Source organism: Macaca fascicularis, chromosome 4, assembly GCF_037993035.2.
Source record: "Macaca fascicularis isolate 582-1 chromosome 4, T2T-MFA8v1.1".
Taxonomy (NCBI): Eukaryota; Metazoa; Chordata; class Mammalia; order Primates; family Cercopithecidae; genus Macaca; species Macaca fascicularis.
The window spans coordinates 102,785,223-102,810,590 of record NC_088378.1 but is presented as its reverse complement, the minus strand read 5'-3'; the positions used below and the strand labels follow the sequence as shown (position 1 = coordinate 102,810,590).

Below are 25,368 nucleotides of genomic sequence, written 5' to 3'. Positions count from 1 at the left end.
GTCTGTTTCTCTACATGGTTGATTCTCTTGTTAATGCTGTCCATCTTTGTTGCCTCTCAGATTCATTTTGAAGCACATGAATATTATTTAGGAAGTATGAAATATATGTAAATGCAAGGTGATTGTGTTATTTTTGCTATTTACAACATTTTCTGTATTGAACTCCAAAACATTATTAATTACCTGCAGGAATATATGCTTAAATTAAAATTACATGTGAAATTTTTAGTTTGTTTTAGTGAAAAGACTACAGTTAAGGTAGATAAATATACATATTTTTTTCCATAAAGTAGGAAAATGCATCTCATTTATCAGAAGGTACAGCTCTTCATATTTCGGAAGTGTGTATTAATTTTGTACCATGTCACATATAATAGGAATCTATATATAATATATTCACATATATATGTATTTGAATCTGATAGAAAAATAAAACAATAGGGAAAGAGGACCTACCTTAAAAAGTTTTTGTAATAAGAGGTAAGTATTATGTAAAGAATATATAATAGTTAAAAATACAGCCTAAGTTCAAATATTTCAAGAAGAAACAAAAAAAGTGTTTTTCTTCATAAATCAAAGATATAATAATAAGTGCTCCCATTTAATTAATTTTAATAGTACTGAACAAAAGCAGAAGAGTTATGTTAAGAAATCGTTCTATGGGCCAATGGCCATTTCATTGTCATAAAAATCCTTTATTTAGCCTTCTCCACAAATAAGCTCACAGCAGGACAAAGGACACTAGTTAGAGTAATTTGGGCGATAAGTAAACAGAAGGAATGGCTAGGAGCATAGTGTCATCTGGCAGAGAGCTTATTTCCTGAATCCTGTGGATCTGGTTAAAACCCAACAGAGATGCCAATATGCTTCTCCTCAGTAAATGCTACCAGTCCCCACACCACCAGGCCCACCGAAGCTTGTCTACAGTATTTTATCCAAGCAATCCTTTGGGTAACTGCACAGTGCCTGCAGTGACCTGAGTCAGTCATGCAAGGAGACTTTCTTGTTTTCACACCAATGTTTTATTTCAGTTTCCATTTTCTGCTGGTCCTGTTGTTCAATGATATAAGCAGAGTGATGAAGGAGGCACTTCACACTCTTCTTCGATAAGATCTTGAGCAGCAGAGAGTGGTTTAAACAGCAAAGCTTAAATCTCTGAAGCTGGATTTATTTGCAAGGTTGCTGTCATGTGCGCACCTGGGATTCATGTCTCTTCAGAAGGGTGGGAAGAAGTAAGGTCTGTTGATTCCGAAGAGAGAACAATTGAAGCTCGACGAGGAGTTGCTGGTAAGAAATAGATAATGGTAATCCCACTTCATTTTTGTCCCAGTTGTACCCAGATCTCTATTTAACACTCCCTCTGTATCTATTTTCCAGTCAAAATATTTCTATTCTCTGTGTGTCAGGGGTACAGTGTTCTTAATTGAATAAAGTTTCCAGTTACCAACTTTATCTTTAATCTGTTTCTCTGAAATGAGATTGTAGGGTTTATAATATAACCCTAAAGATTTTAAGATGATTAATTATATTTATGATTTATTCCTGTGTAATAGTCACATCAAGAAAGATTTGAAGATGAGAAAATCAATGTCCTGTGAAAATAATTTTAAAAATAGCAGGTTACTTAATTGTGCATGGGTTTTCTTTTCTGTCAATGTGTTCTATGCTTTACTATCTCATACAAAGAATGAGAGATACATGACAAATTGCAGTCCTCATTAGTGGAATGTCAATTCAAAAATAGGAAGTTTGTGTCACTTTTTAAAAATAATGGTTCCTGGGTTGTTGTGAAAGAACCAAAACCTTTTCACAAATGCAGGCCTTGACCTAAACTACAATAGGACAAGGTCAAATGGAATATATGAAGCAAGCTCAAAATTGCAATTGATGTTAGGTTTTAATGTGTTCTCTCCCAAGGGAAATCAGTTTTCTGGTCTTTGATATAGCTGTGGAATCACAACTAAGTATGAGGCTGTGAAATATATAACCCAGAAAAAGGATATATATGGCTCAAGATGGAAGAGTTGTAGAAATATTTTAAATGAGTAAATATTGTTAACATAAATTTTGGAATTTAAAAAATGAAAATAGGAAGATTTTTTTCTACTTTTACCTAGACAGTGGCTCCAGTGAATAACACTTGTTACTATGCATGAAAGCTCATAGTATGTGGTACCCAGAAATGAGTGAGGATATTTTAGAGTAAGGTCAACATTAATCTCTTCTAATATTGATTCTCTGCTTTGATTCTGTAATTTTGAAAGCCATGAATACTATTTTGATTAATAAACCCTGTTTGGGTTTATTAAGTATTTTCTGTTAGAAATGCAATTTGTTATCAAACCCTCTTTGGTCTATTAAGTATTTTCTGTTAGAAATGCAATTTGTTACTATTTGATAAATTTTCTTGTATCAAGGCACTTTAGGGAACTCAAGGTAATTATAATAAATTAATAAAAATTCATGAGATGGAATGAGGGACAAATGTTAGATTAATGACATTTAAAATGATTTTATAATTTGAAATAAGCCCATACTGGATAATAAACAAAAGAAATAGGAATAGAGAAATAAATATTTTTTTAAAATCTCACAACTCAAGCACAACAATAGACACATGCAGTGTATTAAAATATTTTATTTCAGTTGACAAGCCTACATAGGCTTATATGATTCATGCATTTTTTTTGGGGGGGGGGGAGATGGAATCTTTCTGTCACCCAAGCTGGCGTGCAATGGCACAATCTTGGCTCACTGCAACCTCTGCTTCCTGGGTTCAAGCGATTCTCCTGCCTCATCTTCCCGAGTAACTGGGATTACAGGCACCTGCCGCCACACTCAGCTAATTTTTTGCATTTTTAGTAGAGGTAGGGTTTCACCATATTGGCCAGGCTGGTTTCAAACTCCTGACTTCAGGTGATCCACCTGCCTCAGCCTCCCAAAGTGCCGATATTATAGGCATGAGCCACCGCGCCCAGCCTGATTCATGCATTCTTAAATTCTAGTCGAAGAAAAGTATATGGTAATGATTTCAACCAGACAAAAATGAGTATGTTGGTTGTTGAAAGTTTTGACTCGCTTTCTCTTGTTTCTCTTCTGTATACTTGCTGGTCCAGCAGGTCTACCTCTAGACCATGCCATCTGTATGTCTTCTTAATGACCATATCATAATGGAAGCAACTTAAGTTCAGCAAGTATAAGACTTCAGCCCCATTAGCTGCTCCGGAAAATCCTCACCACCTCCAAACATGGGAAATAGAAGTTTATCATTATAGGGCCCCGCTGCACTGCCAACAAGTCACGAGTACTTGCACAAACACTGACATAACTTTGAAGTAATTCAACAAAATAATTGCAGGAACTCCTAACCACCGTGATGTAGTGAAAAGCTCATACATGGCTTTCAAAACAGAGAAAGCCAACTTCAAATTCCAACTCTGCTGATTATAAATCATGTGACTTTGGGCAAGTTAACTAGCTTTTCTAAACCCCATCTCTAATATGGGATAAGTATTACTGATTTTTTCATATGCCTATGAGAAATAAATTAACTAAATAAAATTAATAGACAGTATAATATTTGGCACTTAATAAGCATTCAATTAATGTTTATTTCCCTTTTGCTTTTCCCAACAATAACTTGGTCAGGTTTTGACTACAGCTAGCTTTAAGCATAGGCAGAAGTTTGAGAAAAGAAAAAAAAAATATTCTGAATGAGACCATAAATATGTTCTTTTAAGAGAGAAAAACTGTTCAAATTAGTGATTTCATTTAAGGCTGATATTTTGCAGTTGTTTTGGTAATGAGATGATCCATGGTTCAGTTTTAATTTTTTTCTCATGAGATAATTATTTTTGACAAGTACATGTAATTTAAGTATAAACACAGTGCCATTTGTTTTAAATAAATGAAAGATGTTCCTCATTTTCTCTCTGTTATCATTTGACCATTTCATTTTCTAAAACAAACTAGAAGCAGTCCACCTTGATTGTTCAGCAAATAATCCCAAGATGATTAGAGAAGTATGTCATTATTCATTGCTGTTTCTGGAATCTGAATGTTATACTACATTAAAAATGTAATTGAGATAGTAACAATTTCAAATCAACTAATTTTGTTGTTACTGTTGCTGTTGTTCTGTAACACAAAATATGGGTGAAGTAAAATGTAGGTGACCCAATGAGAGGATAATTATTCTGTGTCTCAGAAAAAAATCTATTGTATTATGAATTATGCATCTACAGTCATCAAAAATATGCATCTTTAAAAATATCAGAAATACGAGCCACCTTCTCCTGTCCCCAACTCCCTGGCAAAACCTATTTGAGGTTGTCCTTTTGCCCTCTGGAGATGAGCCACCATTAGCACTAGGCTGGCTGTACCAGATCAGCCTGAAGAAGCGCTTTTGCCTGTGTTCCCAACAATCGATTGTATACTCTTGGTTTATGCTTTCTGGTGCCAGTTGTTGTCATTGAGCTGAGTAAGATTCCTCAGTTAGGGAAACTGCAGAGGAAATGATCTGTTACACAGGGCTTGGCAGGACCATTGCCAGTGATTGATAATGGAACCAAATCATTTCAGGTGAGTTTTCTGTGGTCTGATGGTCAGGCGTCTGCTCAGCCTTGTCATCTTAACCCATAGGTATTGCAGTGAGTGTCAGTGGGTACAAGATGAGCTCCTGAACATTTGCCTGAGTCTTTTCTTCTGTGTTAGCTTTAAGGACCACAGCGTTTCATCTCTCTGGCTGCAGGAAGGTAGCAGCTTCTGTGCATTGTTTTAGGAAATGGTTAATTGCGGAGCTAAAAGAGCTTTAGTGTATGCTACTCTGGGAGCCACTTTAGTACAGCACAGAGCACTATAGATTAATGCTGTAATCAATGAGAATCTGTACACTGCAGAGATCTGTTTTGATGACAGCAGCACTTATGGCCTTGTTTAGTGTCACTGTTGTATAATGTTGGACACTGCAGGCTTTTTTGCCTTTGATTTAGAATGCAAGGACCACTGGGAATTTTATTTAAAATTTTTTATTTTGGTGGATTTTTTAATTGTGTTGTGCATTTGCTGCCATTGCTAGCTGAAATTTAATGATTTGATGCCAGTGGCATTTAGTTAACCACTCCGATGCTGCTGTTATGTTTGCTGGGTTTCTGCAGTTTCTACTACTTCATACATTGCACTCAGAGCACAGGTAAACTAAATTATATTAATCTATGGATAAATGTAAAGTTAATGGAATTTATTGTTTAATTATCCAAAAGAGTAAGATATTAAAATGTTTCATTTAGATTCTATCAGTAGAGAATAAGGATGTTTTGCTTTATATAAATATATTATTTTAGGATGCTATAATGATTACTTGTATTACATGAAGTTATTTTTATGTTTTAAATGTTTATCTGAAGTGCACATTAAATTATATATATTTTAGTATTACATTTAAGTCTTAACTTGGGATATATATAATATACAATTAATTCAGAAGGTATACATTTTTCTTCTCTGATGGATCAAAGATTTGCTTTCCCTATTTAGTGACTTTCACTAAAATTAGAAAACGTCAGAGCTTAATCTTCTTGAAAATATAAAGATTTAAGTATATATAGATTGTTCTTTTCAAGTGTTTAGAAAAAAGTCTGAGAAGGATCGGTTTCTCCTAATTGACAGTCCTGATTATAGAACACATTCATGGAAATGTCTGTGTTTAGTCTGTTGACTAAAGGGAAAACTGTTCAGATGAGGGGAACAGAGAGCCCAAGACACAAAGAAGGAAAGAGAAGTGTAGTCTTTTGCATCAGAGATTTAGGTGTGTGACCTTGGGTTAAAAGAGTAACTAGTGACTAACCCCTTCTGACCCTTGTTTCCCTTCTGCCAGTTTGGAAAAAGACTCTCCTGTTATTCTCTGTAGGAATGGCAAAACATTCTTTTGGGTGTTCAAGATCATCTGTTGATGATTTTCATGTAGAAAAAAGACACAATTATTAAATGTTTAAAGGTATGCGGTTTTCCTAATACAGGGGGTAAATACAGCTTTCTTTTTTTTCTGTTTTTATTTGTAGTGTTTTAGCTGCCAAGGCTTTTTAAAAATTTATTATTTATTTATTTATTTATTATTTTTTGAGATATGCCTCTTTTAAATTAAGGTGGTGAATTTATTGGCTTCATTGTAACTATTTTGCCAAATAGGCATTGAGTAAGTTTGAGGTGTCCCGAGGGCACCTGCTGTTAAGACTACACTCCTTGGGAGAGGAAATAGGCATCACAGTTGTGCTGCAGCCTGATGAGGACCTGGATCCTGAGAGGCACTGGGGCTCTCTGAAAGTTGGCCAGGGACAAGGGCTCTCCTCACTGCTCCCTTGCTCCTTCTCAGGTTCAGTGTGTATTGCTGAGGGCAGCTGAAGAGAGCTCCTGCCTTCTTTTCTCAGCAAATGTTTTTCAAGAGGTCCATTTTCTGATGAAGGCAAGCTCAAAATCCAAAGGGTCAGAGGCAACTGGAAAAGCAGTAACCACCTTCCACTTGCAAAAATATGAATCGGATTGCTGCCTACCAAATACTAGTTGAAGTTTGTGAGTCTAGACTAATTACATACATTTTTTAGTGAGAATGGAAGGATTTTATTGTAAATCGAACAGTGTGCTTGCAGAGTAGCTAATCATTGCCAGTTTATAATGATCATGAATCTTGTGTTCATGTTTATACTTGCTGGTTCTTCTTAATAATAGACACCCACCATTATGAGAGGAAGGCTAAGGCAATGATGGTTCATGCTCCCACACGTATGTACATGAGAGACAAAAGTAAAAGAAAAAACAATGTGATTGATTTATGTGTCTACTTCTGAGGAACCATTCTGAATTATGGTCTCTACACATATATTTATGAGGGCAATAACTTTATTAGAAAAGTGATTATCCATTCCATAGAAGCTTATCTGCTCAAGTCTCTTCCAACTTTCTGATTTTATGGGGTGCTGCTATTTATTTATTAGTGCATAGTTAGGAAGATCTTCAAGGAGAATAAGATATTTTCATTTTGAAGTATTACCTGCGAATGTTCCTGGCAAGAGTTCTGTTAGAGAAATGAAGAAGTCATTTGGAAAACAAAAACAAAAATTAATCTCAATGAACTGCAAATATATATTGTCCTCTGTCCTTCCCCAGGTCATCTGTAAACACTTTTAATAAGTAAAACAAATGCTTGCCATTCTCAATTTTCTAAGGCTAGGGAGATTGGGAAGAAGCATGTCAATTTATAAAAGAAGATAAAGTAATGAAAGAATTCGTGAATATTTTATACTATGATAATAGTCAAGAAAACTTTTAAATACTTATCAGGCCTGTAGGTGGTAGGCTAATGATTTTAGATTTTATGTAACCTGCTTCAAGTAGGCCAATCTTTTGTCTTTAAGAAGGGAATCATCAGAATCATATTATGAGTTGGTCAATTACTTGCAGAAATGTAACCAAAAATCTTGATTGCATAGTTAATTTAAATAAGTTTTAGAGAAGGTTTTATGTGACTTCTATGAGTTTTGAATGTCTGGGAAATAAATTCGTATCATGATGAACTGTAAACATTGAACAGATTTCAAAACTGACTTCAGAAAGGGGGGCATATTGATATAGTGGCTGGTGAGTTTTAACAAACGTATTTCAGTACTATAACATCTGTCATATATTTTAGGCTTATAAATAGCTTTGAGGGTTTTTGTTGTTGTTGTTACAAGAGGATGTTAGCCCTGCAGTGTTTTGTTGTTTTTCTCTCTAGAGAATGCTTAGCCCTTGAAACTTGTTCTTCTGAGTAGGTTCAAATTGCAACAACATTTTTATCCACTTAAATTTTTTTTTTTACTTTTATTTCAGGATTATGTTCTGTAATCACTTATTTAGGTTATATAAAGTTTGTTATATTTTCTATATTTTCCTATTTAGCATATATCTTTGAAATTAAGGTATTCATCAGAGAAGAGATGTTAGTATATTTGTGTGTAATATTTCTCTTGCCTATTCTATATTAAAGGCTTTTAAAAAATAAAATTCATTAGAGTCTTGATAGATCGTGAAAGTGCTTTTTGAGGTGAATTCCCTTGCTCTCTATATGTACTCACAAAGCTCATTTTCTCTGAGTATGGTTTTTTGATCTCCTAAGTGCCTGGCTTAAATAGTGATCTTAATGAAAGCATACTGCTGCGGCTAGGCACCTGCAAGAGAGGATAATTCTGGGAGCTAAAGGTAAAGCAGCAAGTCCATATCATAATACCCTACTGAGAGTCACTCATTCCTTTAGTCCCTTTAACTATTTGTTCTTAATTTGGAGAGAGATCAGAGGCCTTTGAGAAATAAAGAAAGCAGTGGACTCTTGGGAGAAAAAATACTTTTGCACACAAAATTTTACTTAGAATTTAAAAGAGTGTGTGGATCCCCTAAATATAATTATGGACCATGTAAAAGGACTTGCACAACTCAGGTTTATAATCCTTTCCTTAAAAGTCACAACAAAAAAAGTACTTGACATTCAGTGGTAGAAAAAGTCCTGCCTACATAAAGGTACACCACTTCTCTCTATGGTTAGTGAGTAAGCCCAAGACCAGCTTCAAATTGCTCTTGCTTAAAAAAAAAAAAAAAAGAAACCTTAGTTACTATTTGCTGTTTTCATGGGCTCTGCCATTTTATATCATAAACAAATGCACCCAAAGCTTAAATCTCCAACCCATCATTGACATTAGCAAAGACATCAGGAATGACTGCAAGTTCATTGAGCTTGTTTCCGTTTAGAATGGCTTGACAGAGACTAGGTTTCTTATGACAATAGGCTTCTTTGACAAATATGTTGTGATTTCCCGATTTCAGAGGCTAGTTTTATTTTAGGCAGACATTTAGTTATAGAGTTCTCTAGGTAAGGTTTGTTATTATGAGATTTTACTGTAATCAGAGCTATTCAATTAAGGCATAAAAGTGATGGAAAAATTAAGCACAGAATAAGGGGCTCTAAGACATCTATTTAATATGAAAGACTCTTTGAGTATTGGTAAGAAACATGTAGTTTGTAACGAGAATAATCTTTCTGAAGTTTTTGCTTGAAGCTGTCCTCTTTGAGTTTGCTATATAGAGTCTTTAAACATAATATCTTTATTCTCCACAGATTTCCTGGATGGTTTAACAAAACTAAATTACAATGGATACAGTTTGCATACTTGTGAACTAAGTGCACATCCATATGTATGATCTGAAATGTGATACAGTGATAATTATGTGAGAGATTATGTAGGCCCAAAGATCTGGGGTGTGTGTGTGTGTGTGTGATTTTTTTTTCCTCATTAAAACTATTAGTACATCACTTTGAAAAACAAATAGAACCATAGAGCTTCTTGGTAATAATTTAAATTATAAAGGCCAATCAGATGTTGTTTTTCAGTGTTTTTAGTCCCTTTCAACTGTAAATAATGCAAAATGGCTAGCCTAGGGTAGTAATGAGTTTCTCATTTGAAAACTAAGCCATTAGAATACAGTTGCAACGATTATCACAAATTCTTTACAAGTATATTTCAAATGTGAATAATAAACATTTTATTTATAAGGTAAACGCTACTTACGGTCTTGCCAGTTAAAAAGAAATTGAGGTTGAGTTTAGGAGGTGCTATTGACTGGCTCTTCTATTTTAAAATGGAGACCAGCCTTTAATTTTATTTATAGTATACCTGTATATAACATAATGTCTTGTTTTATAAAAGATAAAATTAAGCTATGATATTTTTTCTTCATATTGGGATTATTATAATTACTATAATTCGGTATTTCTCATGGATTCTATATTTCTCCAGCTCAATCCTGCTGTGATCAGTAAGATATTTTAGCTAGCATTTAGGTTGGTTTTTATAGAAATTAGATGAAATAGAATGATGCTATATTGTTAAGATTGGTGACATTATTAGGTCAATCTTAAATGTGCACATTTTTATTGAGAGAACTGGGTTAAAGATATTTACTGTCTTTGTCAGTGATGTCACCTTATATCTCAATTGGGAACATTTTGTTATGGAGTTATAAAAAAATTATAAAGTATGAAAAATTGACTTTTTAACATTACTAAAATAATATTCCATTTAATTTTTTATAAATGTAATCTTTCAAGTGGTAATTTTAATTTTCAAATTTAGTGTTATTGAATAGTTTATCAGTGCTAATGGTTTGCAATTTTATTTTTTTGACCTAATAGCTCTTAATTTCACAATTTAATTCAGTTACATAATTCTCTAAAAATATAGTTTTGTTCACTTGATTTGCTCTTACTTGAAAGCCATTGATTTAAGAATCTTTAAAAGATAATTCAGCTACTCTGTGTGGGGAATATTATGCAAAGAGCACTTGATCTTTTCCGTTTTTTTGTACTGCATTTAAAATATATCAGGAAATAGCACATGCAAAGGGATAAGAGTTATTTACCGTGCATTTAATCCTTAAATTAAATTCATGATTAATTTGAAGCAATATTTAATAAACAGTTGCTGTTTCTGCTTTTTGTTGCGTTGATGAATAATGACTTAATTGTAAAAACTTAGCTTAGATACCTTATTATTGACAGCTGAGTTTTTCGATGTGCCAAATATTTGCCAACCAGCTTATTGTTATGATTATTGCTATTTGTTTACATTGTTTTAATTAAAATTTATCTCAGAATTATAATTTACCAGCCTTTTTTTTTTAAATTAGGAAAGCTATAAAGGGATTTCATCCTTGTTTTTATAAAAATTTACATGCTATAATGTCTTTAGTTGTTGCTTAATGGATATTGTTTTAACATCAATGTTTTGCCCTTTAATCCAGTTGTGTTCATATATAACTGCTCATGCACTCTTTAACACAGTTATATTCATAGAGCTACACACAGTATCACAGTGTTGAGGGCACATAGACTCTTAGCTGATTTGTTTGTTTTTGTGTATTTGTTGTTGGTTTCTTTAGGTTTCCCTGTCCCCTTTCTTGTGAATAATTGTTGTTGTCAATGTGTTTATTTGAACAAACCATTTTCCCATTTACAGTGTGCATCTTTAATGATTTTGTGGGGTTGAATACCAAAGAAACTCTTGTATTATTGTGGCTATAAAGTTATGAGTGAGGGCCTAGTGTGTTTTTCTAGGAACAAAGTCTAGGAGCTTAGATTTTGTTCTATTGCTTTTTGCCAGATGAGAAGACCTTTTCACTTACTTCCCATCCTTTGGCAGGACTCTCAAATAAATTAAGATAACTTGATATTTACTGTAAACTAATACTTGCACATTAGTTCCATTTTGTTGTTTTCTGTTGAATCAAAGTTATTTTGAGTTTAATGGAGGGAAAACTGCATTTTAATGAAAATAGAGTTACAATAAATATACTAAATTATATTGTGTACATATTCATTTAATCTGATTTTAATTGCTATGTTAATGTCATTTTAAAGCCTATTTTAATATCAGAAGTGATTTACAATAGCAACGAAAATGTAAAAATGTAGCCATGTGAAATAAATTTAAAATACATAGAAAAGATCAGTAAGGGAAAATAAGGGTAGAAAATTAGACTGCATATTTAATCACAAATATCCCAACACAAAAAAGTGTCATTCATTACAAATGCACAACATCTTTAACATAAAAATAAGCCAGTTGCGGTGGGAATGGTGGCTCACACCTGTAATCCGAGCACTTTGGGAGACCGAGGCGGGCAGATCATGAGGTCAGGAAATCGAGATCATCCTGGCTAACACGGTGAAACCCTGTCTCTACTAAAAATACAAAAAATTAGCCGGGCATGATGGTAGGCGCCTGTAGTTCCAGCTACTTGAGAGGCCGAGGCAGGTGAATGGCATGAACGCGGGAGGTGGAGGTTGCTGTGAGCTGAGATCGCGCCACTACACTCCAGCCTGGGTGACAGAGCGAGACTCCATCTCAAAAAAAAAAAAAAAAAACCAGTTGCATAAGTGCAATTATTCCTGATACTGACACCAAAAGAAAGTTTCTTTTCTGTTATTTCATAGAGGAGATTATCAGCAGGAGCAGAAGCAGCATGATCCACATACTATCAGAATCATCACCACCGTGATCTATATAGTAAACACCCTGATATAGTAATGATAAAGAACAATACAATAAAAGGAACTGTAGGGGCAGCGAGGGGGAGGGACTGTTTAGAAATATAGTGTGTTCCAGGTGCATGGTTGTTTGATGGTGTGAATTAATTCATAGTTTTGTTTTAGAAAATATAAGTTGATTTACCACATAGCCCTCACAAAGACTTCTGTATATATTGTTGCTTTATGTTAAACATTTCAGAAATTTGTAGGGCAGTATCTTCAAGGATATACTCTCTAAAGTGTACTTGTGGGTAGTTCCATGCAGCTAGTGATTGTGAAGTCATGTATTTAAACAACCAGGCAAGCTGGGAATTGGATTCTCTTGCACCTGTGACAAAGCCAAGAAACCAATGTTGAACAATATTAGTCTAGGTCAGTGAGGCTTACTTATTTTTTAAAGTAACAATTCTAACATGAAGATATTTTTAAATAATTATGCTGGAAATATAGATTTAGAACTATTTATTCAGTCAAATATTTAGGACGCCTGGAAGATAATTTCTTTCTTGAGTCAGTAAGTTAATCTTTGACCAACATTAACTTAGTTTGCTTTTTAATAAAAATTGTATATACAATCCATATGGATTTGTTGATATTGCTTCTTTATCCTCAATTTTTTGTGGTTTATCTTATTTAAATTATTTACTTCTGTCACATGGAGTTGGAGTACAGTTGAAAAAAAGTGACTTTATAAAGCTTGACCCCTTTTGCATTGAGTCAGAGATTTAGACCAGTGATTGCAGTGTTTTGCAATCTCATTTCCTATGGCTGTAATTTTGGAGTTTTATGAATATGGCTATCTAGAAGTTTTCTCAAAAACAATGCTGAGGCATAAAATAAAATGTTCTCCAAACTTCTATTCCTGGTGATTTTCCACTGCCAGTCAAGGAATTTCCAACTTAAAAATAAAGTCCTTTAATTTATCTATAAATTATTTGTTTGCATAGCGAAAATGAAAACAAAGACAAACAAACCAAAAAATAAGTAGAATAAAATAGAAAAGAAAGGCAAAAACAACTATTCATAGTCACTCAAGGGATCTCTGGTGTCAAAACTGGTTTATATTACCCACTATTTGCTACAGTATAAACTTTTCTACTTTTCTACTTTTTTTGTAGATTAATAGTATATTTTAAAATAAGAAGTATCAGTCCCACATAAGTACTTCTGTTTTGTTCTGTGTACCCTTAAAATTCATCTTTATTATCATTTTACTATTTTCATTTATATCACTAAAAGCATATATCCATCTTTACATTTTTATTTCCTTGTCTTTGGGATATAGAGGCAGGTAAAAATTGATTTGACATTCAGAATATTATTTCAACTTAATGCTGTTTTGCTAGTGTTGCCTGGGTCTGGATAAGGACTAACATTTTCCTTTATCAAAGATATTTATATGTAGAGTTTGTTCTTGTAATGTCACTGCTGTGAACTTGCCCAGCACAACAATTTCTTAAACCTATGGTTAACATCCAGTCCCCAAACAATGAAAACAAATAAACCCCAATTTTTTCCACAGGGTTTCCTGGCTGGTTATTCCGCGACTTTGCACTTGACAACCTGTTCTCCCACGTGAATGGAATACTCAGTGTCAATGTGGAAGCCTGGTCAGTTGGAAAGTTGCAGTAAAATATTTCCCTCTGCTGTACAGCACTTCCCAAATTCTTATTTATGAAGAGTCATTGTGTTGAAAAAACAAGTATCCCTAAGATTGTCAATTTTGTGATTTGTTATCCAGGTTACCTTACTATTCTATATTTAGATTCTGGGGGAGAAATTTCTCAGTTATTAGGCCTCAGGTCATATTTACACATGAAATTTATTCTTCTCCAAACTGTTATGTGTGGAAAGCATTTTGGCCATTATCAATGACCTTGGAGACTTTTATTCAGATACATTTTCATTGTCATTTAATACAGATAATACAGTATGGTCTACATTTCTTGAAGACCATGACCACATCCTTATTTTATAATCCTAAGGCACAAAGTTGTGTGTGCATGCATGTGTGTGTATGTGTTTGTGTGTTTGGTGTCCAAGATTTCTGGAATTTTAATTTATAAAATTTATCTAAGGCCTTATAGCACCAGGCCAATGTAGAGATAAGAAAGATGGCATTGAACATCATGGTGTTTTGGGAATGTTTCTGGACCCCAAAGCTTCATGTTATCTCAAAATCTAAATTTATATAAATGTACATAACTTTTAAAACTAGGAAGAATTAATCCGATGACTGATATTTACTATCTCCAATTTCTTTTAATTTCTCAATACCGATTACCCTTTTCAAAGCAAACCCACAATGTTTTCTGTGTTTTCTCAAAGCCCCATTATCTACAGTAACCATATTTCATGTTTAAACTTAGAATAGTTATTTTCTTACTACCGTCAATCCTATTATTGTTTAGATAATTTTTTAAGGAATATAAACCCAAAAAATAAGTTACAGAAAGTTAGGAAGCTTACAACCTATTAGAAATTAAATATTAAAATATATTTTACGACTATTGTCTACTAAATAATTTTTAAGGTATAATACAAGCTGGCTTCAAGGAAACATTGTTAGGGATATCTTGAATAATCTGGCCAGTTAATAAGTTTTACAAACAACAGGACTTCATCATTTTTCTAAGCCCATTTCAAAGCATATTTTGCAAAGATTACAGATATTATGTATATTTTGTTTGTGATCACTAATTAACTGTAAGTCTGATCTCTAACACCATGATTTCATATTCTTCATCTTAAGTGTGTAATGAGACATTAAGCTCTATTTCTAAACTCCTTTACAATTCACAATACTGACATATTTCAGTTAATCCTCATAAAGTGCTTATGAGGGGAAAGGCACTATTCTTATTTTGTAAAAGAGGACAAGGTTAATAGAGATGAGGAGATATTATCAAGAGAATGCACCTAATATGGCAGATTTAGGATTAGTCACAAGTCTCCAACTCTGAGTGCAAAGTTCTTTTTACTGCATAATCGCTGATTTTATAAGTGTTATATGAATATGATTATAAATATTAGCATAAAATAATGTCGATGGAGAAATTAAAGCATAATGAAGTTTTGTGATTACTCAAGATTTCAAGTAAACTGGGTAGAAAAATACATTTTTCTTAGTTTGTACATGCTATTAGAATTGACAGAAATGCTTGTAATTATAAAAATGCAAACTGTTTTTAGTATACATTTTTATACTCTGACAATGTGGATTTCTGTGGTGCTCTATACTTATAAAACAGTTTCGTGCACATGATCTCATTCTACCCTCAGAAGAAAGAGGGGTTCTATGAGAGGTATCTTCTGAGTTGAATGACTGAGCTTATGATTCAGCCAGAAATTTTGATTCTGAGTTCCATCTTTGTAGAGTTGTGTCATGGTGGTGTCTGCATCCCAAAAATTTGCTCTCAAATTAACGAACAATACGTACAATCAGAAAGAGTACTGCCTCTACCAAATATGTTAATAAAGTTCCCCTTTCCCTGGACCAGCTACTGAGTTTCCTTGCCTGTGTCCTAAAATTGTAAAACATAAAGGTGGCACCACATGGCTTCAAGCAAATATTTACTCACTCTCTGGGGTAGTTCAACTCTGGAGGTTTCACTGAGTGTGAATAATTTCTGAATACAAACATCTTTGTCACACCAATAACTTAATAAATAATAATCGATACATTTACATAAATCAATTCAATAATACTTAAGTTTACCTGAATTATCAAAGTTACATATCAGAGAGAAAGACACAGGGATGTTCTTGGTTTTAGGATGGAAGCAGAGTGCAATTATGAACAAAGCGGAACTTTAAAAGGGTAATATTTTTCTTTTTTAAAAAAGCACTTCATTGAGGTATATTTGACATAGAAAAAGCTAGGCATGTTTATTGTATACAACTTAATGAGTTTGGAGAGAAATATCCACTCCTAAAACTAGCACCACATTCTATGCCATAAACATATCCATCACCTCCGAAACTTCCACCCTCTTTATTATTTTCTTTTTTGTAATAAGAATACTTAAAGTTAAGATTTACCCTCTTAGCAAATTTTTAAGTATGACACACAGTATTGTTAACTCTAGACACAATTCTATACAGTAAATCTCTAGGGTTTATTCATCTTGTATTACTGAAACTTTGTACCTTTTGACTTATACCTCCCCATTTCCCCTGTTCCCCATCTGCTAGCTACTGCCACTCTATTCTCTGTTTCCATGAGTTTGACTATTTTAGATTCCTCATATAGTACTACTTATACTCCTCGTTATATTCCTTGTATAACACTGTCCTCCTTATCTGGCTTACTTAGCACAGTATTCTCAAGTTTCATCCATGTTGTCAAAAATGGCAGGATTTCCTTCTTTTTCAAGGCTTAGTAATACTATGTTGTATGTTTATACCACGTTTTCTTTATTCATTTGTCTGTGGTCATTGTTTCAACCTCTTGGCTATAGTGAATAGTGCTGCAGTGAACATGGAAATGCAGATATATCTTTGAGATTCTAATCTCAATTCCTTTGGATAAGAAGTGGTATTGCTAGACCTTATGGTAGTTCTATTTTTAATTTTTTGAGGAACGTTTATACTGTTTTCCATAGTGACTGTACTGATTACGTTCCCATCAGCCATGTAGAAAGATTCCAAAATTTCTCCACATTCTCATCAACACTGATTTCTTTTTAAATTTTTATAATAGGCCATCCTAACAGGTATGAGATGCTATCTCATTGTGGTTTTGATTTGTATTTCTTTGATTATAATTTATGTTGAGTATCTTTGGTGGTAAACATAGCTGCCATCCAAAGTGAAATTTCTAAGATGCATTTAGAAAACAATAGCGCTAATGAACTCCTAATGGCTAGAGATAATATGCAACTCTCCCAAGGATTTATACCTTTTTTTGGTCCTAGAACCAAAACAAGAAATTTGATTTTAAGTTACTTAAAATTGTTAAAGACGTTCTTGCTGAAGCCCCGTGATCTGGAGAGGCCTCTAGCCCTGCTTTAGGCCTTGAGCTCAAGGGACAAAAATCTGTATTACCTAATTTTATGCAGTGTTTGCCTTCAGATATGTTTAGGGAGTGAATATTGGCCTGAATTTAGAATAAAATTAACAAAAAGTATTTGAGGACCAGTATTTTTCACTATGCTAGGAACTTTGACAATAATTCAATTGTGAATGACGGTAATTCAATTGTGAAAGATAATTTATATAAATTTTGTAACAGTACACATAGATTTATTTATAAAATACACTTTAATGTTTTATAGATTGTATGATTAATGATTAAATTTAACAAGTGTATCTTCTCATTTTATTGTAATGCCTAGATAATAAGCACTATTAAATAATATTTGTTTCTTATTCCTGACCTCTAGTTAGGTGAAATTAGACTTTCTAGGACTTCCTGTATAGCAAATTACTGCTTATTTATTCCAAAGTTAGCTCCTCTATTGTATATAATCTAGGGGAAGTGGAAGCATACTTTTCCATTGTAGGCATGGAACCATCTTAAATAGACTTCTGAAATATGAAGAAACGTTTCAAAGTGGTATTTTAAGTATATTAATCCAGAGTTAAGAGTTTATCTTAGTTCTTAGACTTCAGATTTTAACTCTTGTCTATGAGAAGACTGTTTCCCAAATGAATATCCCTGTAAAATATTAAAATGTGTGTATTTTTAATATCACAGTGTAACTAAAATAATATTTAACTCGTGTGTGCTGACCATGGTACGTGTCCACGTGTCAATATCTTACCTTGTCTCAACTTGAAAACCTGTTCTTAGAACTCACTTGGCTTTTTGTGTATGCAGTGCGTAAAAACATTCAATAAACATATTTTCTTCAATGTTTCGTTTAGTTCCAACTCACATCCTGCTATAGAGGACTCAAAAAAGTAAAAGACGAAAATATTTTAAGAGGTTCAGCAAATACGTGGGAAAGATAATTCTGATTCTTGGTCTGTGAAATTTACTTTTTTTTTTTTTTAATGGAAATCTATTCTATTAATATCTAGGAAGAACAATCTCTTTTTGAAGGTGACTACATGTATGTATTTGAAATTGCTATTCATTATTGTGAGTTGCTGTGAGCCAATCTTAGAATTGGTTTGAATTCCATCTTTTATTATTATTCATTATAATGATATTAAAAATACGCTGCATATTACTTCTAGAGATAGTCAGGAAGTTCAAATTTTCTAATACTTCAAGGCTTTGGGACAGATAAGGTTTCCTTTACTACGTGCACATTCACTTGGTCAAGTAGAGCTGTCATGTAAATTGCTAAATAGATATTTAATATTTGAAATTAGAGGAATGAAATTAAAGTAAGTAAAACTTACTTTTACTAAGTATATTAACATACACGTGCTCAATCATGCATGTATATTATTTTGAAGGGAATTTTGTTTAATTGGCATTGATTGATCTTATTGAAATCCATTGTGCTTTAACACTAGACATCATAAGATACACAATTCTAAATTATAGAGATAGAGATACATGTTTATGCCTTGTTACATACTCTAATAATAATGACCTGGGTTTAGAAAACACTAGTTCTCTTTATAGAAAATTCGTGTGTAATTTAGCTGACTTTTATTTCTGCCTTGATAGTTGTGTGTTTATTAAATTTAATCTACTTTTTCACAAGGTATAGTATAAAAATTTTTAAATCCTTCACAAAAAATGATTTTCAAAATTACAACACTTCATTGAACTTGGCTAGTTATGAACTTGAGACATTTCCATAGACACAAGCAGCTGACATATTTCGTGATTCTAAATTAATGGGAATAGTGAATTAGTTCCTTGGGGATTCCATTGGCTGTTAGGACCAAGTTGCTTTTGTGTTGACTCCACAAGCAGATACCATGAATTTACCATTTTGCAGCTATGCCATCTGGTAGTCAATATCTTTAATCAACTATTACAAAAATAATCAAGGAAAATGTTTTGTGTTAATGAAATACTAGATTCTGAATATTTTAGGAGCATGTTTTGTTGGGTGTTGCTTATTCCATTAATAATAGTGAAATCTGAGTTATCAAGACCAATTAAGAGTGCTTAGGAGTTCAGTAATATCTTTCAAACAGTAATTACAGGGATAGAAAAAACAAATATAGTTTACAACTAAGTATTTAGATTTTAGATTTTATTTTTTATAAGTCTTTAAGCAAAAGTGTTATATTTTAATGGGTAATGATGAAAACTATTAGAAGCCATTCAGAATATGAAGGAGGTATGATTGTATACTAAACTATATACAAGTATTGTATGCTAAAATAATGAATGTGTTTTTTACATTTACATTTGTTGGCAATATTTAGTAGATAGCTACAAAACTATGTATGACCAAAGTTGGAAAAAGCAAAATTTGTTAAGCTGCAATATCTGTAGCATCCGTTTTATTACAGGATACTGTAAGAGTCCTGGCTGCTCACTGGAATCATCTGACAGACTATGTGTAATATTTATCCAGTACCAAACCAATTAAATTAGATTCTCCATTCAACATCATTGTTCTACAAAGCTTCTATATCATAGAATAGCACTGCTTGATAGCACTGTTTTCATAATAAAGTGTGTTGAGTATCACCATTGAACCTTACCCAGAAACATCAGCTTTTGGTCCTTTGCCTATAAGGAACAATTTTTTGCAGATTGAGTATTCACCACATATATATATTCACCATATATATTTTCTCCATATATATATTCACCATATATATATACACACACACATATATATATAATATGGTGGTTCAACTCCATGTTTCACTCATATTAGATGTATAATATTAATACATTCACTTAGGATAATATGAGTGAGACAAGGGGTTGAACCACCATATGAGATATTGGGGCATGAACGAGAGAAGAATCCTGAGGAGTAGTTTTCAAGACCTAAGTCAGGTTATTGAGGGATACAATGAACTTTTGTTTTCTTGAAGTGTTTAGGATGAATTTTTGTCATTTTTTTAAACTTCAAAGACTTCTTAAAGTAGCTTTTAATTTAATGATCAATTTTTCTTTTTTGGGGAAATATAATTCGCTTTCTCTGCAAATATCTCAGTGTTTCTATTAATTTATCACAGAATTTCAACATGAATCAGCATTCAGGAAGTCATTAGGCATTTTTACTAAGTTTAAATTATAGGATAGAGTTTTGCAAATTGCAATAATTACCTTTTGAATAACAACATTTGTGGTAGTAGTAATTTCAATTTTATTAATTTTCTGTACACTTATATGTGTTTCCAGACTGATTTATGAGAGAAAAAGGTAGTCATTCATTGTATGAAGTGCATTTGTAGCATACATTCATTCCAGTGATTCAAGTCACAACTTTTGCAACACAGATGTGCATCATTCTGCAATGTACACGCTCAAGCTTATGATATTATAACGCTTTACTTTATAGATTGAAGAAGTAAAGCTTAAAGTGATACACTCTTCTCTTTAACACCATTACACTTTTCATTCTTTTTTCTATTGCACAGGTGATTTGGATTATTATTGGTTGGATCCTGCCACGTGGCACAGCCGGGAGACATCACCTATTAGTTCGGTAAGTTTTCTGGGAAGTGTGTTTGAAGTTTAGGGAATGTGTGTGCTCGTTCATTGTCCTTTGTCTGATATGTGATATCTGCTCCATTATTCATTTGGTAAGGGCAAATATTGATTTCATTTAAGATAGTACAGTTTTGAAGAAAAAAGCAGTTATTACTGAATAATTATAACAAATTTTAAGTTAAGTAAAAAATGATTATTAAATAATGACTGTAAGAAAGATTGAGATGTTGAGTTATGGATATTGACATTAACAAGTCACCATACAGAATCAGTTTTCTTTATATAAGCAGATATATTTTTAAATTTCAATTAATTCCATTTTAGAACCATTTTAAAATGTATACTTATTTGCCAACCACTTTAAGCAACTTTTAGTATAAATTTCTGCTACAAATGAAATATAGTTATAAGCCAAGGATGGAGTCCACTGAAATTTCCTCTAGAGTGTCTTTTAACTGAGGAAATTGCATCATGCTACAACTAATAATTTGTGTCTATAGGAAAGAAAGCAAGTTGTTTACTTTTTAAAAGTTTAATAGGCCTGTTCGAGCAGTTTTAAGTTTACAGAAAATTTGAGGAGAAAGTACAGAATTCCCATATACTTCCTTACTCCACCCCTTTCCACCTGTTTAGCTGGTTATTAACATCTTGCATTAGTGTGGTCTATTTGTTACAACTGATGAGCAAATATTGATGTATTATTATTGACCAAAGTCCATAGTGTACATTAGGTTCATACTTCATGTTATACATTCTGTGGGTTTTAACACATTTATAATGTCATGTATCCACCATTACAGTATCACACCGAATAGTTTCACTGCTCTAAAAATCCCTGGCACCACTTATTGATCCCTCTCTCCTTTCTTCTCCGCTAAGTCCTTGACAGCCACTGATCTTTTTATTGTCTCTGTAGTTTTTCCTTTTCCAGAATGTCCCATGGTTAGAATCATACAATTTATAGCCTGTTCAGATTTGCTTCTTTCACTTAACAATATGCATTTAAAGTTCTTCGCTGTCGTTTTGTGGCTTGGTGATGCTTTTTGGTTTGTTTATACCATTGAATAATATTTTTGTCTGGATATGCCCAGTTTATTTATCAATTCCTTAGGATTTAAAAATATTTTTAGGTTGATATTATAAATGAAAATATTTTTCAATAATGATTTCTAAGTTACTCTGCCAGTTGTTCCTATTATTTGTCTTATATTTTATTTTTTAATTGACACATAATAATTGTACATATTTATACAGTACATAGTGATGTTTCAGGACATATAATGTATAGTGATCAGGTCAGGGTAATTAGCATATCCATCACCTTAAACATTTATCATTTCTTTGTATTGGGGACATTCAATGTCCTCCGTCTAGCTTTTAGAAACTATATATTATTAACTATAGTCATCCTATAGTGCTATAGAACACCAGAACTTATTCCTCATATATAGCTGTAATTGTGTATTCTTTAACAAATTTATCCCTATCCTTCCCTTCTCCCTGCCTTCCCAGCCTCTATTATCCTCTATTTTACTTTGTACTACTACGACATCAACTTTTTTTTAGCTTCCACATGTGAGTGAGCATATGCAGTGTTTAACTTTCATGCAGGAACTAACATGTTCCTGGCTTATTTCACTTAACATAATGTTCTGCAGTTCTATCCCATGTTACCTCTAATGACAAGACTTCATTCTTTTTATAGCTGAATGCATTCTACTCTGTATATGTTACTTTTTAAACTCGTTCATGTTTTAACAGCATCCTGTAACGTGGCAGCCATCTAAAGAGGGGGACCGATTAATTGGACGTGTTATTCTTAACAAGAGAACAACCATGCCCAAAGAATCGGGTGCATTGCTGGGTCTGAAAGTAAGTATGCTGGTTTAAAATGTTTCTTAAAGGGTGAATTACACTATGGTCTGCATTCATCAGAGTTTCTGGCAATGATTTTTAAATGTCATTTTAATATTTTATATAATTTTATTGATATAGCATATAGATGTATTAGGAAAATTGAATAAACTTTAGGGAAACTAATGTATTTTTTTCTGACTATAAAGTTCAGGATGATTTCTTGCATTAAGATTTAAATGGAAAGTAGCATAGATGATGTGGACTTTTATTGTAACTTGAGCAGCAACATGAACATTAAAGGGATCACTTTCTAATTACAAGAGTTTTGTAAGAATTTTTTTAAATTAATGTACTTAATAGTGCTCTCTTGTTGATTATTACCGTTAATTACTCCTGTGTGAAATAATTCTGATTACCTCCACTAATGGGTGTGCCACTAAAGAATTGTGGATGAATCTCAACTTTTGGTGATATTCTCTTCATTTTAAATTATATATATTTGAGCCCCTGCATTGGAAGAACTTAAACATAGATTTTAAAATATTCTATAATAAAACTCAGATTTTGATAGTCTTATGGGCCTAGATACATATTTCAGATGAGATGGTCAGCTGCAGAGATGCATTTAGGCTATTAGGCTTTGCACAATGGTAAATTGCTTCCCCCAAATGTCATTTGCTTGGCTTGAATCTAGTCTTTATGGTCATAGACCTACATTTTACTACAGATACACAGAAGAGATCAAGATCTGATATTGACAATGGGATATTATCTTCATGTAGAAATAATAATTCAAATGGTACACATGAATTTGAATGATAAAGAAAAATGAACTTTAATGTAAACTGTCAAACACTTGCTGTTTGATACTAAGTGAGGAAGACCTGGCACCTGTTTTCTAAGTATATACATTATTTATGGTGCCCTTTTATTGTTAGGTCACTTTAAGACAGGGCTGTTTAATCTTTTGGCTTCCCTGAGCAACATTGGAAGAAGAAAAATTGTCTTGGGTCACACATAAAGTACATCAACACTAACAACAGCTGATGAGCTAAAAAAAAAAAAAAAAAAACCTCATAATGTTTTAAGGAAGTTTACAAGTTTGTATTGGGCCACATTCAAAGCCATCCCGGGCCACTTGTGGCCCACTGACAGGGGGTTGGACAAGCTCGCTTTTAAGAAATCAGTACAGACTAGGTGCAGTGACTCATGCCTTTAATCTCAACACTTTGGGAGGCAAAGGTGAGAGGGTCGCTTGAGCCCAGGAGTTTGGGACCAGCGTGGTCAACATAGTGAGACCCCTTCTCTACAAAATTTAAATTAAAAAATTAGCTGACTGTAGTGCCTGCACATGCCTGTAGTCCCAGCTATTTGGGAGCCTGAGGTGGGAGCATCACTTGAACCTGGGAGTTCATGGCTGCAGCCATCTATGATCATGTCAGCGCACTCTGTGGGTGACAGGGTGAGGCCTTGTCTCAAAAAAAAAAAAAAGAGAGAAGAAAGAGAGAGAGAAAGAAAGAAAGAAAGAAAAAGAGAGAGAGAGGAAGGGAGGGAGGGGTGGGGAGAGAAAGAAATCTGTACATGAAAAGAAAGAAAGAAATCAGTACCCAAACTTCCTTAGGACACATAGTCATCTCAAATATGAGATGTTTTCTTTTCAAAACTGTTCTCCCAGCTACCTTAATCAAAAATGTAAGTGAAGTGCCAGTGGCTCACACCTGTGATCTCAACACTTTGGGAGACCAAGGCAGGAGGACCACTTGAGCCCAGGAGTTCAAGATCAGCTTGGGCAACATAGCAAGACCTTGTCTCTACAAATAATTTTAAAAATTAGCTGGGCATGGTGGTGTATGCCTGTGGTCTAGGCTACTTGGTAGGCAGAATTTGAAGGATCACTTGAGCCTGGGAGGTCGAGGCTGCAGTGAGCTGTGATCATGCCACTGCACTGCAGCCTGGGTGACAGAGCAAGATCCCATCTCAAAAAAAAAAAAAAAATGTGTTTCGCTTCATTAATGTTTCTACATGCAATTTCAAGTTCATCATAAAAGAATGTAGGATTAATTCCTCAAACTAATAAGCTTATGTTTTGGTATGAGTCTTGGAAACTTATAAATTTGTAATTATCCAGGTTGTTGGAGGAAAAATGACTGACTTAGGACGACTTGGTGCTTTCATCACCAAAGTAAAGAAGGGTAGCCTAGCAGATGTAGTTGGACACCTAAGAGCAGGTAAAGTTTCTTTTTTTAATATTTAAACAGTGTTTTCTCCATACATGAACATGAGTTGGTGGTTTTCAATTTGGGGTTAGTTTTATACATACATACATACATATATATATGTATATATGTATCAATGAAGTCACTAAATTTTAATGCATGAATACAGATTTTTTCCTGATATAAATATTTACCAATTGCAATAGTAGGTAACTCTACATCAGCAGCAATCTGGAGAGTAAGGATAGGAATCTTCTTTATTTATATAAAAATGAAAAGATGTAAAATATAGAAGAATTACTTATTTTTGGAGATGACATCATAATATTGCTACAAAAGTTGAAATCTAAAACAATTTGTGAAAAAAAAATTATATCACTATTTAGTTATTTAGTTTATATTTTAAGCTACAGTAATTACCAAATTTTTCAGAGCAGTCCTGAAACACTTATTCAGGAGCAGTGTTTTTAGTAAAACATAATCATTATAACATTTCTTACACAGATTGTATAATAAAATATTAGTTAATTTAAAAGTGGCATATACTGTACTCATGCAGATGTGCTGCCTCTTGGTATTTAGAAATTTATTTTTGTTGC

At 33.2% G+C, this 25,368-nt stretch overlaps 1 protein-coding gene across 50 annotated transcripts in view; it reads left to right on the top strand.

Moving 5' to 3' along the window:
- The window catches only part of RIMS1 (regulating synaptic membrane exocytosis 1), a 493,077-nt gene that overhangs the window by 301,601 nt on the left and 166,108 nt on the right, over positions 1-25,368 (top strand). For 35 of the 50 annotated variants that reach the window (XM_015449223.4, XM_074037683.1, XM_005552575.5 and 32 more), the window contains exons 7-9: positions 20,624-20,691; positions 22,458-22,568; positions 24,682-24,781. In XM_015449223.4, coding sequence (XP_015304709.1) covers positions 20,624-20,691; positions 22,458-22,568; positions 24,682-24,781 — 279 coding nt within the window. Of the gene's footprint in view, positions 1-957; positions 1,288-20,623; positions 20,692-22,457; positions 22,569-24,681; positions 24,782-25,368 lie in introns of those variants that run through there. The other 15 variants (XM_065543845.2, XM_065543843.2, XM_065543842.2 and 12 more) reach the window with 1 other exon arrangement.